The 16,904-nt window shown below is 49.2% G+C and overlaps 1 protein-coding gene across 3 annotated transcripts in view; it reads right to left on the reverse strand.

The window, feature by feature from the left end:
- WSCD2 (WSC domain containing 2) overlaps positions 1 to 16,904 on the reverse strand; it is a 112,198-nt gene that overhangs the window by 42,216 nt on the left and 53,078 nt on the right. For all 3 annotated transcript variants that reach the window (XM_040250964.1, XM_040250961.1, XM_040250963.1), the window contains one exon: positions 10,231 to 11,167. In XM_040250964.1, the coding sequence (XP_040106898.1) occupies positions 10,231 to 10,609 (379 nt within the window). In that variant the 5' untranslated portion in view covers positions 10,610 to 11,167. The remainder of the gene's footprint in view (positions 1 to 10,230; positions 11,168 to 16,904) is intronic.

Genomic DNA, 16,904 nt, shown 5'->3' on the forward strand with positions numbered 1-16,904 from the left:
CACAGGCCTCAGGATCATAAGGTACCACACTGAGTCCAGAGGGGGATGAGTGCTCACAACCCAGAAATGCTGGGCTTGGATGTACTACGACCATGGGTGGTCTCGCCAGAGGGTGAGGGTAGGTGCATTTGACTATAGGTGGGATTGTGGATTGTGTTAGATGAGAGTCTTATAATCAGATTAATAGGAGTGTGAGCATATGTACGCATATGTCCACTGTAGGGTGGACAGGCGGACTGTCATGGTACTCTTTGTGCTTTCAAAGCACCCTATCCTCGTGTTTTTCTGTTGCACGCATGTGTGCATGCTCAGTCACGTCCCACTCTTTGCAACCCCCATGGACTGTAGCCCGCCTGCCAGGCTCCTCTGTCCATGGGATTTTCCAGGCAAGACTACTGGAGTGGGTTGCCATTGCCTTGTCCAGGGGACCTTCCTGAGCCAGAGATGGAACCTGTGCCTCCTTCACTGGCAGGCGGAGGATTTGTGCCACCAGTGCCACCTGGGAAGCCCTTAGCTTCTCTGATCTTGGGGAGACACTGACCTTGGAAGAGCCAATCATATTGTACCTGCCACCAGCCAGTGATTGATGGCTCTGGGGAAGGACACATGACCTACTCTTTGGATTCTTATAGATTAAAGCTGGGAGAAAGAAGTCTGTCTCCCTTGAGTTGTGACACTGATGTTTTCTAAGCCCAGAACTACCAACAGCCAAGATCCCTGGCACAGAGTCAGTCTGTGCAGGAGAACCAAGCTAAGTCAGAAGGCAGCAGAGATGAGAGGTAGGAAGAGAATGGCACAATTCATTCATTTGACAACCTAGCTCCTTCGGTAGTTTGGTGACAAGACACACTACCTTTTCTTCTTTGGCTGAAGCTGATTCGAGATGGGTTTTTTGTCACCTGCCATCAAAAGAGCACTGACTAATATGCTGACTGCCAAGCTAAGTTGCTTGAGTCCACCCAGCTGGAAGAGTCCAGACCATGTCCCTATTTAGGCTGCCCTTTCTTGTGTACCACACTTAGTCTTGGCTTGGGAGAAAAGCTTCTCCATCCCGCCAGAGAGACCTTCCTGGAGGGATGATGGGAGACGGAGGGTCTTTTGGAAGAGGAGTTAATACTTGACCATAGGTCCATCTGCCCCAAAGCTTGGGCTTTTAATGCTGTGCCACCCCTCCCCTAACCCTCGCACCAGGCCAGGCATCAGGCTGAGAGGACCCACACAACAGCCGCTCAAAGAGCTGTTGTGGGAACAGATGAAGCTCCTCTTCTTCCTCTGTCCACAAGAGGGAAAAAGAGACTCACGGTCCCCTTCACTGATGCTCTGGAGAAGCGTGGCATGCTGGACGCTGTGACCTGACGGATGGGCTGAGCTCTGTGGGTCAGGAAACGGATACTGAATCTGTTTCCTCCTTGCCTTGTGCAAGGAAGTGCTGGTGACTCTTTCCCTCCTGACCCTTCAGTGCAGGCTGTGGCCAACACAACCGGTGACCCTGTCACTGGAGCTCTATCACCCAGTTAGAGATAAGCTCATGGTGGGCTGGGGGGGTGGGTGGGAGGGGGTGGGCTACCATCCAACCCACTTCCGATTTTCCTCAAGTTCTGCTGTAGTGGCAGAATCTCCCGGAGACGAGGGGGAGGTTGGGTATGTAAAACAGGGACAAAATTCACAGGCCACTCGAGGGTGAATTAATGGCTGAGTTCATATAATCTATCAGCTCGTCGGAGCAGCCATCCGAATATCGCTGAAACGGCAAAGTCCCGTCCCAGCCTGGCTATTTATCTCAAGCCCAGAAACCAGCGAGGGGTGAGCCCAGGAGAGCACAAGCATTTGGAAAAGAGCTTTCCTGACTATTTCCCCCCCTTTCCTGTCCTTTTTCCCCCCCTCTTTTGCTTCAATTAATCTTCCTTTTCAAGCAACGTTGCTCTCTTCAATAAAGGTAATTTGTTAAGAGGATAGCTAAACCTGTGCTAATTTGTATTCCTCTTATTTATTGTTTGTGAGTAGATTTGCAGACAGGAGGTATTACAGTGCCCTCAAGGACCAGTTTCGGAGTCTGCCAGATCTGGGTTCTAATCCTGACACTGCAAGGAGGCTGGCGGTAGTACTCAAGGTCCTGCCTAAAAAGTGGAAATAAAACATAAGCGTGTAGGAGTTCCCTGGTGGTCCAGGGATTAAGAATTCTCCTTGCAGTGCAGGGGATGCAAGTTCAGTCTCTCGTTGGGGAAATAAGACCCCACGCGCCTCGGAGCGACCAAGTTCCTGCTTGCTGCGACCACTGAGCCCACGCCACAGCTAGAGAGTCAGTGCTCTGTGACCAAAGATGCCACGTGATGTAATGAAGATCCTGCAGACACAGCCAAATAAATGAAATAAAAATTGAAAAAAACAAAACAAAACAACGTAAAGCTATTTTGGGTTGAACTGTGCCCCTCATAAAAAAAGATCAGTTGAAGTCCTAAGCCAGTACCTCAGAATGTGACCTTCTTTGGAAACAGGGTCACTTCAGATATAATTAATTGTGAGGTGATACTGGAGTAGGTGGGTCTCCGTCCAACATGACTGGTGTCCCCTCTGAAGTCCCAGAGACACAAGGAGAAGCCTACGTGAAAACAGAGGCAACGACTGGTGTTTTACAGCTGCAAGGAAGGCCAAGGGTTCCTGCTGATGCCAGGAGCTGGGGGAAAGGCGTGCAAGAGATTCCCTCTTAGGGGCTTTGAGAGCCCGTCTTGATGTTGGACTTTTAGCCTCCTGAACTGCAAGGTAATACATCTCTGTTGTTTCAAGCCACCAGTTCAAGTACCAGTTCATGGCACTTTGCTATAGCAGTCCTTGAACACCAATATGGGGGTATTTTTAAAAAAATATTTATTTATTTGGCTGCTCTGGATCTTTAGTTGCAGCACACGAGACCTTTTTTTTTTTTTTTTTGGAAAGAAATTTATTCCTTTATTTTATTTTTGGCTGTGCTTGGTCTTCGTTGTTGTGCGGGCTTTCTTTCTAGTTGCGGTACTCAGGCTTCACATCGCGGTAGCTTCTCTTGTTGTGACGCATGGTCTCCAGGGTGCTTGGGCTTTGGCGGTTGCAGCACGTGGGCTCAGTAGCTGTGGCTCCCGGGCTCTAGGGCACAGGCTCAGTAGCTGTGGCACGTGGGCTTAGTTAATCCGTGACGTGTGAGGTCTTCCCGGACCAGGGATTGACCCCGTGTCTCCTGCATCGGCAGGCAGATTCTTTACCACTGAGCCACCAGGGAAGCCCATCCTTAAGTTGAGGCAGGTTAGCTCTTAGTTGCAGCGGGATCTAGTTCTCCCCCCAGGGATCGGACCTGGCCCCCCTGCATTGGGAACATGGAGTTTTAGCCACTGGACCACCAGGGAAGTCCCTACAGGGGTATTTTAAAAATTGACTGTAAGAAAAAAAAATTGACTAGAAGACTGATCTCTTTGTGGAAAAGAGAAACAGTTACTTTCCTGCTGGGGACTCTTCACTGTCTTGGAAAGTTGTCCTTCAGGAGGATCACTCCAGTGCTATCTGGGCTTCCTTGTGCAGGAAATTCCATTCCTGGAATCCCTGCTCATATCTAGGTTCCCTTGGGGTAGAAGGGACGCATCTTTCACTTTGGTCAGGACCCAAGGATCCTACAGACTCAGCTCAACTATCTCCTCCCTGCAGGAAGGCACGATACAGCCCCATGACCCAACCGGATCCCTCCCTTGGGATCCCAGAGTCCCCTGGTTTACCCCACCTTAACACTTTTCTAAACAAGTTTGCAAGTACTGGGCATTATTTTTTCAGATTATGAAGAATTTAGGCCCACTGTGGAAGAATTTTTAACAAAATGAAAAAGTGCTATAGTGGGCGAAGCATGACGTGACGCTACATATATACAGTGTTCCAGTGTTTAGAAATCACCGACTCAACTCTGTGAGATGATGAAGGACAGGGAAGCCTCGAGTGCTGCAGTCCATGAGACTGCAAAGAGTCAGACACAACTGAGTGACTGAACAACAATTCGTTAGAAATAAACCCATAGGGGAGGAAACAGGACCATAAAGGTGATAACTCAAGTGTTAATCATGACTGTTGTTGGATGGTGGGCCTCTGGGCTATTTCAACTTTTATCTCTTTTTGCTATGTATTCTAATTTTTCTACGATAAGCATGTGTGACTTTGATAATCAAGAAAAAAGTTATATTTTAAAATATAATTCATCTGTTTACTTGTCTTTCTTTCCCCTGGAGGGTATGACTATTCCTCAGACCAAAAAACAAAACAAAACAAAACTGTGCTTGAATCATTCTTGTGTCTCCACTTCCCAGCACAGGGCAGGGCAAACAGACATGCAAGAAATCCAGAATGAACGAATGAATGGAGTTGGGATTCTATTAAGAGTCAGACATGATTGAGTGGCTGAACGATGAACGACATAGCTCAGTGGTTAAGAATAAGAGCTTCGGGGGGTTTCCCTGGTGGCTCTGGGTCTTTTCTAAGCAACAGTTAGAACTGGACATGGAACCACAGAATGGTTGCAAATTGGGAAAGAAGTATGTCAAGGCTGTACACTGTCACTGTGTTTATTTAACTTATATGCAGAGTACATCATGCAAAATGCCAGGCTGGATAAAGCACAAGCTGGAATCAAGATTGCCGGGAGAAATATCGATAACCTCAGATATGCGGATGATACCACGCTTATGGCAGAAAGCAAAGAATAATTAAAGAGCCTCTTGATGAAAGTGAAAGAGGAGAGTGAAAACGTGGCTTAAAGTTCAACATTCAGAAAACTAAGATCATGGCATCTGGTCCCATCACTCCATGGCAAATAGATGGGGAAACAATGGAAACAGTGAGAGACTTTATTTTGGGGGGCTCCAAAATCACTGCAGATGGTGACTGCAGCCATGAATTTAAAAGACATTTGCTCCTTGGAAGAAAAGCTATGACCAACCTAGATAGCATATTAAAAAGCAGAGACATTACTTTGTCAACAAAGGTCCATCTAGTCAAGGCTATGATTTTCCCAGCAGTTATGTATGGATGTGAGATTTGGACTGTGGAAAGCTGAGAACCGAAGAACTGATGCTTTTGAACTGTGGTGTTGGAGAAGACTCTTGAGAGTCCCTTGGACGACAAGGAGATCCAACCAGTCCATCCTAAAGGAAATCAGTCCTGAAGATTCATTGGAAGGACTGATGCTGAAGCTGAAACTCCAATACTTTGGCCATCTGATGTGAAGACCTGACTCATTTGAAAAGACCCTGATGCTGGGAAAGACTGAAGGCAGGAGGAGAAGGGGATGACAGAGGACGAGATGGTGGGATGTCATCACAGACTCTGTGGACATGAGTTTGAGAAAACTCCAGGAGTTGGTGATAGACAGGGAGGCCTGGTGTGCTGCAGTCCATGGGGTCGCAAAGAGTCGAACATGACTGAGAGACTGAACTGAACTGAACTCATGGCTCAGTGGTAAAGAATCCACCTGCCAATGCAGGAGACATGGTTTGATTCCTGATCCGGGAAGACCCCACATGCCTCAGAGCAGCTAAGCGTGCTCACCACAAAGCCTGCACCGTTGAAGCCTGCTCATCCTAGAGCCCGTGCTCTGCAACGAGAAGCCCGGGCACCCTTGCTACAGAGTAGCTCCCGCTAGCTGCAACTAAAGCAAAGGGCATACAACAACAAAGACCCAGCACAACCAAAAACAAATAAACAAAATTATTTTTTAAAAAAAAAAAAAAGAAGAAGAGCTTTGGATGTAAAAAAGAGTCGGGTTGGAGTCTGCTCTGCTGCTTGGCAGCTGTACGTCATGGGACAAGTCCTTTAACCTCTCTGAGCCTCCATTTCTTCACCTATGAAAAAGAGTTTAATACTTCCTACAGACATAAGGCTGAGCATGAGCACACAGTCTGACCCAGAGCTGACCCTCCAAAACCTGCAGAGATTGCATCTTCTGCTGGAGGAGGTGGGAAGTGGGAGCCCTGTGGTCACTTCCAAAAATGCTGATTAAATCTCTTGTGTCCTTCTTCAAGCCCAGCCCAACACCCTCTGTAATCTGGGGTGGGGGAAACAGAAACAGCACAGACTTTGAAATCAAGCTGGAGTCGGTTCCTGGCTGTGCTCCCGACAATGGGGTCACCTAAGGCAAATCACATCACCTCTGTTCTCTCCTACAGGATTACAATATTAATAATAATAGCTAGCATGCACTAAGTGCTTACTGGGTTCCAGGGTCTGTGCTGAACATGGTCTGCACTGAGAACTGAGACGACACAGTGCTTAGGGTTCAAGTGTAAGATCCAGACCTCCCGGGTTCAAATATTGATTTATCCTCTCCTCCTGGTGGTTACCTCGGGCAGGTTACCTAACCTCTCTGTGCTTCTGTTTCCTCCCTGGAAGGGGGAGTTAATGACAGTGTCTACTTAACTGGGCTGCCAAGAAGACTATGGGATGTACCAGCTGCAAAGTGTTTAGAACAGTACCTGGCATTTAGAGAGCATGCCATCGATTTATCTTGTATAATCATCACAACAGACATCTGATGTTAAGTATCTTTTACCTCCCAAAGGAAACTGAGGTGACCTGCCCAGAGCTTCACAAGCCACCGCAGAACTGGGATTTGAACCCTCATGTGGCTGCTCAGAGCACAGGATCTTGAAAGCCTAGCAAGGTGACTGGCATGTTGCAGGTGCCAGCTCCACCCAGGAAGTCAGACTTCCTGCCCAACCCCAGCCCAGCCTGGGAGCAGCTCCACCCTCCCTTCCTGTCCCATGATGGGCTCCGAGTCCTTTACAGCTTGAGTCTTGCATCGTTGCATCAAGCAGAGGCCTTGCCAACTTTAGATAAAAACCAAATGTGTTTAGCAGCAGGTCAAGGAAGCGTCTCATTTTTATTAGCGTTAATCTAATATGTTGTCGTTCCTTGCTGAACTCTGAGTAAGTTAATCAAGGACAGTCTGAATTTGTGTTTTCTTAATAAGACTGCCTGATTTCAAAGCTGCCTGCTGAGAGCTCTGCGCTCCAGGCTTCTTTATTTTCTCTTCTGTCTCTCTTTATACTTTATAAAATATCTAAGATTTCCAGAAGCAAGGGGTTAGGTAGCATGGTAGAGAATAAGGCTCACAAGCTTTGGAATTAAATGAATCTTGCTTCAAACCTCAGTTCCTCTACTCACCGCCTGGGTAACCTGGGGTAACTGACTTCTTCTGAGTTTTTACTTTTTGCATTTGTAAAATAGGATAATAATAGTCTTTAACTTGTTGAGTTGTTGTGATGATTACATAAGGCAATGACGGTCTAGCCTATAATAACCATTCAATATATATTTAGCTGCTATTTATACTACTATTAATATTAGTGGCAGCAACTATTAAGTGACCTATTATTATAAATCAAGAGATCTGATAAGCATTTTAAATATATCATTTCATTCAAATAACATATGAAAAGCAAACAGAACAGTGGCTGGCATAAACAGGTGCTCAAGGAATGGTAATAATTGCTCGTAATGGTGGTGGTGGTATTTCACTCTCATAATAAATGGGGGTGGTGTTTCTGTTGTTGTTGGATGTATCAATCATGCCATTAGGGAATCACATTCTATTAGAGGACCTCAACAAACACAGGAAATTACCGTTCACGTAAGGGCCATCACAGGGAGTACAGAGAAGAAACATTTGATCAAGCCTGGAGGGGGGTCAGGACAATTCTCTGGAGGTGAACTAAGCTGAGACCTGAAGGAAGAGCAGAGCTGTGGCCAGGCAGCAGGCTGGTCCTTCCTTCATCTGTCCATCCATTGACTCGTTTACACAACCAGGAGGCACTGAGCACCAGCTTTGTTTCTGGTGCTGTCCAAGGTGCTGGTAGAACGAAGCAGTCAGGACAGGTACTGTCTCTGCCTTCATGGAGCTGACAGTCTTGTAGTAGAGACAGACTATAAGGAAGCAAAGTGCTTCCCTGGTGATCCAGTGGTTAAGAATCCACCTTGCAATGCCAGGGACACTGGTTCGATCCCTGGTCCAGGAAGATCTCAAATGCTGGGGGGCAACTAAGCCTGTGTAGCACAATTATTGAGTCTGCCTGCTGCCAACTACTGAAGCCCGCATGCCCAGAGCCTGTGTTCCACAACAAGAGAAGCCACTGGAATGAGAAGCCTGTGCACTGCAACTAGAGACTAGCCCCTGCTCTAGAGAAAGCCCATGCAGCAACCAAGACCAAGAGCAGCCAAAAATAAAACAAGTAAATAAAATTTCAAAAATTAAAAGACTAAGGAAGCAAATAAAAGCAAGATACTTTCAGATGGTGACACGTACTGTGACAAAAATAGAATTGGGGAATGTGGTCCTGACCAGGCACAAAATGGGGCTACTTTAGGGCATTCCAGGAAGACCTCTATGGGATGGCACGGTTTGACTGGAGACCCGATGGAAGGGAGGGAGGGAGCCATGCAAAGATACGGGGAAGAGCATCCCAGATGGAAGGGACTAACCATAAAAAGATCCTGAAGTAGGATCGGGATTGGTGTGTTTAATGGGTAGCAAGGAGCAAAGTGGAGAGAGGTGTGTTACGAAGTGGGTGGGAGGTGTTACATGTTAATGTTACAACATGTAATGCAAAGTGTTACAACATGGTGGGTCATGCTGGGGGCTCTGGAATTTGTCATAAGTTTGATGGGGCTTGCAAAGTAGCAGAAGGAGTTTGGAATGGCTGGGATGAGATGAAGCTTGGTGATTGGAGAAGGCGGTGAGGGAATTTCTCCATCAAGGTAGCACCTCACACCTCAGCTATGCCTACAAGATGGGGTCCCTTACTTAGGTGGATCCGCAAGACCTTCCTGATCACCCCTAAGACTCTACTCTGTGCAGGCATCATGCTAGGTGTTTCCATAATCATGTCTCATCAAACTCTCAGGAGAAGCCTGGCAGGAAGGAGGCCGTTGTTCCCATTTTACAGATGACAAAACTGAGGCATGAAAAGGTCAAGCCACTTGCTTGGACTGCATGACTGGTTGGAGTGGAGTTGGACTATGCATCCAAGTCCCCTAAGCCATTCTGCTGCCTCTCACCTTCTCCTTCACTGCCCTGTGAATTTTTTAAGGAAGTAGAATTCTAGGAAATTCCTGAGGGTAAAATGATGGGGTCTTCTTGATGGCCCCTGAGCCAGACGCAGGTTGGGACTGAAGCAGGGAAACATGTTCCCCAGGACAAGTCCCCTCCAATAGCCCTGCTTCCTTCCACGGGGGGAGAAGGGGTTTTTCCACAAGTTGAATCACAGCGGAAGTGTGACATGTGGCAGGGAACACAAGGGTTGGGGAGGGCTTCCTTCTGTCCTGATTGGTGGTAGATCCTCCCAAACCATCTGGCTGTGATTCTGGAAATGTCCATTTGTGTTAATCTCATGAATTGCAGGAGTTGTGGGGTCCTCCCCAGAACGCTGCTCCAATAAGGGGACATCGGTTGACCCTGGGAAGTAGTCATGGAGCCAGCATCCAGGCCAGATGTGTCTGCTTTGAACTTGTCACTGACCAGCTATGTGGCCTTGGGGAAAGTTTTCACTTCTCCAAGCCTGTTTCCATGTGTGTTAACTGGGCATATGATCACATTACTTAAGACCATGGAGTGTAGTGAAAATCAAGTGAGGTGATGTACTTAGGAAGAAAAGCCCAATTTGACTGTGACAGGCTAAGAAAATGCAGTGAAACGAAGTCCCCTAAGCGCCCTCACCAAGGGAATCCTAAGCGCCCTCACCAAGGGAATCCAGCTAAGTGGACAGAGAGGCAGACTGCAGGGAACAGAAGCTCTGCCACTAGCTAGCTGTGTGACCTTAGGCTCCCGAGGCCTCAGTTTCCTCATCTTTAAAATGGGAATAATAGCACCTATCACATGGAGTTGTGGCTGTAATTTGATGCCTGTCAAGTGCTTGGAAAAGTACTCAGGGTTTTGATTTTCAGGTGCATGCAACAAGGAGGGCTATAAAGGCATGGGAGGGTCAGACGTTGACCTCTGACAGATTCAGGGTTCAGCTCTAAGCATGGATGTTTATAAGCTGTGTGACCCTGGGCAAGCTACTTAATGTCTCTGAGCTTCAGTTTTCTCCTCTGCGAAACCTCCTGCGTATATAACGGCTGGTTCCTAGGAAACACTGAACCCTGGCAGCTGTTACCATAATATTATGAGTATCATCATCCCCCTTCCCTTGCCCTCGACCACCTTCCAGCCCAGAGGATCACCCCTCTTACCTCGTTCCTCCTCCTTCTCCCGGACGACCCTCCCCTTGAGGGCCCGGCTCCAGGCTCCCCCGTAGTCCCCCAGCTTGGCTCTCTCATTCCCGTCCTTGCCCTTGAACCAGGGTCCGTACCTGCGGGCGATGCTTGAGACTTCACCTGTGTCCCGGAAGCCTCTGCCCAGATTTAAGTCACCCAGGAAGGTCAGCTCAGCGCCCTCCACTGGGGCCCCCACAGCAGGGTTGGCCTGGTTCTGGGAGACGGCAGGCTGACCCACAAAACCAGAGTGAAGGAAGACAAGGCTCCCAGCCGTCAGGTAGAGCACCAGGAAGGTAAAGAAACGCACAGGCTTCCTGCGGAAGTACCGCTGGAATTTGAACCAGAGCTTGGCCATAGTGGGATCATTCCGGACTGGATCGCTGGGGCTCAGCTGGGGGTTGGGAGCTGTGGTCCAGGGAGGGAATGGAGGGGGGCTTTGTTTCTCAGTCTTCCCTTAGGGATGGAGCCCCTGGGGGTCTTCAGTCTTAATCCCGCTGTGAAGGTGACTGCCAAGTTCAGGGCAGGAGGGCAAGTCCAGTGTTTGGCTGACGCCAAGAGAAGAGAGGACAGGGCTCACCAGCCCTCCCGAGGTCAAGGAGAGCTTCTTTGGGCCATGAAAGGGGTTCTGAGGTTCAGGGCACTCAGGAGTCGGTCCCATTTTCCTACATTTTGTTCTCTGCCTCAGAATTCCCAAAGAACTTGGAAAATAGCAATCGGAGGAGGATGTTGTGAGGGTTCACAGGCAGCTGGAGTTCACTTCTTGCCCCTTCTCCGTTGCTCGGGCCTATAGGAGCTGGGTTAATGCACAGAGGGCCTCTTCCCCAGCTGGGGACCAAGCTCGGTCTGTCCACCTGGTGGAAACACAAGCGTGCAGCCTTTCATCTGGTGAAGCGTTAGGGCTCAGGGCTGCCACCTGCAAAAGAGCACAGGTACAGGCATAAGACACCTCCTGGCAGAGGCCAGAACGTGAAGCTTTCTTGAACATTCTCAGGGGGCAATGCAGAGTTCAGAGAGGGAGGAAACCAGTGGCCCAAAGAACCCAGCAGTGCTGGGTAAAAGCGACCCCTGCTGGTCCTCGTCTCAGGACAAGCTTTATATTGGACAAACTCAGGTCCTTAAGCCCCATTGCTCAGTGCTCAGTCATGCTTGACTCTTTGCGACCCCGTGGACTGTAGCCCACCAGGCTCCTCTGTCCAGGGGATCTTTCACGCACGAATACTGGAGTGGGTTGCCATTCCCTTCTCCAAGGGATCTTCCCAACCCAGGGATCGAACCTGCACCTCTTGCCTCTCCTGCATTGCAGGCGGATTCTTTACTGCTGAGCCATGGGGGAAGGCCTTCTTAAGCCCAATACGTCCGCACATTTGTCAAATCCATGCTGATTCATGGGGGTTACTTTAAGTCCAAGTGTACTTCCTAGGTCTTTGCCAGACTGTCTGCTGGACGTGGCTGATACTGAACTAGATCAAATTTATTCATTTTTTCCCCAAACACGTTTATAGAAGACCTACTGTGTAGCAGGCACGTCCTGCATGTGTGCTGAGTCGCTTCAGTCTGTCCGACTCTTTGGGACCCCATGTAGACTGTAGCCCACCAGGCTCCTCTGTCCATGGGATCCTCCAGGCTCTGTTCTAGGTGCTGGAAATAAAGCTGTGAACCCAAGAGACACAGTTCCTTCTCTCAGCAGAGAAGGATCACCATGAAAGATCACGTTGTAATGGAAGATTTCAAATCCAGAGCCCCTCTTTTCCATCCAAGGAGGAAAAGGAGAAGGAAGGAAAGCAGAATTGTTTAGCAACATGAGCATTCGCTCAGTATTTGTTGCATATGGCACGCCCTGCTTTGTACTGAGCCTTCTATGTCTATTACTCTTCCCCATGTTCCCATGGGAAGTGACTATTTCCCATTTTACAAATGAGGAAACTGAGAATACACAGCTGGTGAGTGGTGGAGGTGGGATTGGAACCTAGGACGGTCCGAACACCAAAGCACAGCTCCGAAGCCCCACTTTTTGACTCTTTCTCCCACACGGTCAGGGCATCTCTTGGGAGTTCCGAGACAGCCCCCACAGCAGCAGCCCGTCTCCACCTGCTCCCAGTGGCCAGTGGCGGCTCATTCTATGAGGGCCCCTCAGAGTGTGGTCCGAGGAGCATCTGATTCAGCATCCCTTGGGAGCCTGGCTACCCATGAAGATTCCTAATCTCTCCAATCGGAATTTCTGGTTGAGGAGGAAACCTACAGGTGTAACCAGGTGCTCTCAGGTGATGACCACGAGCACAAAGGTTTGACAACCACGGTTTTTTCAGTAAACACTCAGGATCAGCAGTCTGGATGGAGGAAAATAGATTGTAAATTAGAAAACGGAAAAAAAGAAAAAAAGAACTCCATTTGCCTTATGTGGTTTCATATCACCACCAGCAGGGGGCCTCATGACAATCTTGGCCTCTGCAAAGGATTCAATTGTCAGCCAGCCAGTGGGTGATTTGAATGGTGACAGCCCCTACCAAATCCAGACAGCAGCATGAGAGTTTAACTGGGGTTCAAGGTAGAGTCCAGTGTTCCTCCATATGCTATCCTATTCATTCAAGAATTAAGCACTGAGCACCTACATGCGCTAGCTATCGTTGTAAGCGCTTGGAACTATTCAATGAACAAGACAGCCCCAAATGCATGCTCTTGTGGGGTCAAACTCTCTGTTCATCCATCCATCATTCTTTATTCAGCAGTCCACCTACCCATCCATCCATCCATCCATTAAGTCACAGTCTACTCACCCATCCATCATTCATTCTTTAATCTATCCATCAATTCCCCTACCCCTCCATCCATTCATCATTCATCTGTTCATTAATCCATCCACCCATCCATCTATCACCCATTCACTCATCTATCTATTCATCTGAATTGGAGTAGCCCACTCATTCACCCAGCTCTCCACCCACCCATTCATCCGCCCATTCCTCCATTCATTTAGCAACATGTCTTACTTGCCTACCGTGCATGTGCTTGGAATGCGGAAATAAATAATTTGGAAAAAAAATAATTCAGAGTTGCCGCTTTCAAAGAATTCAGAGCTTACTGAGAGAGAGAGCAATTTAAATGATCACCACATCAAATCACTATACTAGAGCTGCTGCTCCGGCTGCTAAGTCACTTCAGTCGTGTCCGACTCTGTGCGACCCCATAGACTGCATCCCACCAGGCTCCCGCATCCCTGTGATTCTCCGGGCAAGAACACTGGAGTGGGTTGCCATTTCCTTCTCCAATGCATGAAAGTGAAAAGTGGAAGTGAAGTCGAAATCAGCTGTGTCCGACTCTTCTTGACCCCATGGACTGCAGCCCACCAGGCCCCTCTGTCCCTGGGATTTTCCAGGCAGAGAAACAAAGATAAATCCCATAGTAGATGTATATATAAGATATAGAACAGAAATTAATATTAACAGCTAATGTTCATCAAGCACTTATTATATGCCAGATACCACTCTGCAAACATAATGCTCTGATTTAATTGTCATAGCAATCCAACGAGGCAGATCTAGATCCATTTCAAAGCGGAGAGGAATGAGGCACAGGATGATAAAGTGACTTTTCCAGGGCCACACAGCTGGTAAGTGGCAGCTGGCTTGTGAACCTGGCTCATCTCATTTCACAGCTTGTGTCCCTAACCACACATCTATTCTAGTCTTGTATTCCTTTGAGAATATGGTAAAAAAAAAAAAAAAAAAAAAAAACCACAACTACAGGCATATGCCCAGAGAAGAGCGCTTGCACAAAAGTTCCTAGATATTGGCTTACAATGTCAAGGGGTTTCTGCACCCTGGGGTAAGAGGCCCCGGAAGGTGGGAGCCCTGAGAAGTGAGGGTCTGAAGCTGCCCTGAGGGGCATCAGAGAGGGCTTCCCTCTGGAAGGGGTCTTTAAGCTGGCAGGTCTTGCAGGAAGAGTCAGCTTTCTGGGTGAGGACAGAAGGACACTTTAGGGAGGAGGAACAGCACATACCCAGGGCAGGGCACTGGGGTGGAGGCAGCTGAGGAGCTTAGTGAGTGAAGTCAAGTTGCTCAGTTCTGTCTGACTCTTTGCGACCCCAAGGACTATATTTAGCCCACCAGGCTCCTCCGTGCATGGGATTCTCCAGGCAGGAATACTGGAATGGGTTGCCATGTCCTTCTGCAGGGGATCTTCCCGACCCAGGGATCGAACCTGGGTCTCCCACATTGCAGGCAGATGCTTTACCTTCTGAGCCACTGGAGGAGCTTAGGGCATGGTAAGAAGGCAGTGAAGTGGTGGGTTGGGGTCAGACCCTGGGGAGCCATGAACGCCAAGCTCAGAAGTCTGTCTGAACTATGCTCTAAGTGAAGTTTCATGGTCACACCGACACTTTGGAAAGACCAGCCTCTTATCAGCTTAAACACCTCTGGGCAGTGAGGGGTGTCCCCTGGTATTCCATGTAAATCACGCACATGGCAGAGATTTCCGCAGCTGGGCCAGGATGAAGACAGACCAGCAGCCCTCACGGGAATAGGCGGTGAGGGGGACACCAGCCCTTCCAGGGGCATGCAGGCAAGAGCATGGACTCTGCAGGCAGAAGGACCTGGGCTCAAACCCCGCCTCTTCCAGCCACCACCTGTGTGACTGGGGTAAGACACCTCTTCTCAGCGACTGAGGCTCCTGACCTGTGAAGTGGTCATAAGAAGCTTGACACTCCCCCTCCAAATAGATTGCTTGGAGGATTGCATTAAAAACTAGGAAGAGCACAGGGGGCTCAGCTTGGTGCTCTGTGGTGACCTCGATGGGTGGGATGGGGGTGTAGGGTGGGAGGGAAGTCCAAGAGGGAGGGGATATATGTATACACATATAGCCGAGTGACTTCATTGCATACCAGAAAACCAACACAGCATTGTAAAGCAACTATACCCCAATTAAAAAAAAACAACTGTACTCTGCGTCTGGCACATAGTGGGTGCTCAAGAAAAGCCCTCAGCCCCTCCCGCCCCTTGAGCACACGTGAGCTGCCTTCAGAGCCCCTTGCCGCCAGCAAGCCGCACATCTGCCACGGGTAAGGAGGCAGCAAAGATTTCCCTGTGGCTCTCTGTCTCTCTGCGGACATTTCTGGGTCTAGTTCCTTTTTGTTGTTCCCTTCCCGTTCTTTTATATTTCAACACATCTTTTCTCTAAGTGGGTGCCAAATGGGTTTTAAGAAGATAATGAGCTCATTAGAAGCTGGCAGGGCACAGAGAGACTGAGGCAGTGGTGGTGCCGGACGTGGGGTTGGAGAAAGTGGGGAGGCTCAGATTCTGAGGAAGGGGGCTCCTCCTGGGGAAGGCGGATGCTGACTCGAGTTGCCCACACCAAACTGCCAGTGCTGGGAGGTGGAGGAGGGCACCTGGAAGGAGAACGCCCTGGAATTCGAGCCCCATGTAAGTGGGACCCTGTCTGTGCTCTCGCTACGTCAGCCCCGTCCTCTGGCAGACGCTAAGTCCCCAGGGAACACTGGTGCAGAAAATAGTGAGAAGAATCAGAGAACTTGGACCTCCACCACGGGTCCCTGCCATGAGCCAAATCCCCGAGTGACAGCCTGAGGGAGTTGCAAATGCGGGGCCCCCCTGCGCTTCTCAGCTGCGGGTGGTCCCAGGATACAGGGGTCCCCGCTGAGCCTATCCCACTTCCCCCAGGGAAACTTCTGTCACTCTTGTCCACCCATCATCCTTCCTCTCCCTTCTCTCTCTTTCTTTTCAAGTCTCTCTCCATCTCTCTTTGTCTGTGTCTCTCCAGACAGAACTGGGGAATGGAACCAACTGCCACTGGCTGAACACTGTGTTTGAAGGTTCTACAAACCTCTAACCAACTCCTCCCTCCTGGCAACCTGCAAAGTAGATGTGATTGGTGTCCCGGACTCCGTAGCTTATGTATGTCCCACCCTGGGCTGGGGGCACGCCTTGGCCTCCAACTGCCCCTTCCCCTCTGTTTCCGGTTGTTCATTACAAGCTGGAAGCCAGAATCGCATTAACAAGACTTGACAGGTGTCTTCACCTCTCTGAGCTGCTGTTTTCTCTCAGCAAAGTGGGTAGCCCCTAGAAGTCTCCCTCGCAGGGTCTTGGGGAGGACTTGATGAGATCACCCACAGGAGCAGAGATGGTGTTCCTTTAAAGCTGGCTATCACAGCTTCATCCCTTTGCATTTCACGTGAGACCTGCTCTGAGCGTCAGTTTTCCCATCTGCTTAAAGTGGCACAAACCCCCTACCCTGCCTCCCTCCCTGGGTTGGCATGAGTTGCCGTGACAGGGAGGCCGAGAGGCCCCCTTTGCGGGAATGACAGTGTTTGGTTACTGCAGTTCGTATTTCCAGCCGGAGCCCCAGAGTGTCTAAACACAGCCTATTTTTAGCACCAGAATGAACCTCGAGTGCTGAGCTGCCAAGAATATGATGGGCAGGGCAGAGCTGCCCTGAGGGAAGGGAAAACAGGAGGTATAGCTTGTCCCACGGCTCCCTCCCTGGTGGGGCTGTTGCGCTTCCCACTCCAGATTCTGGGGAGCAGGTACATCTGGCTGGAAGCCCATAATGCTCGGCAGGGGCCTGGTTCTCTTTCCACAACTCCCTGAACTTGACCTCAGGGCACAAGCCCAGACACCAGCTGATTCCCTGACCATCCAAAC

Source organism: Oryx dammah, unplaced genomic scaffold (assembly GCF_014754425.2).
Source record: "Oryx dammah isolate SB20612 unplaced genomic scaffold, SCBI_Odam_1.1 HiC_scaffold_12, whole genome shotgun sequence".
Taxonomy (NCBI): domain Eukaryota; kingdom Metazoa; phylum Chordata; class Mammalia; order Artiodactyla; family Bovidae; genus Oryx; species Oryx dammah.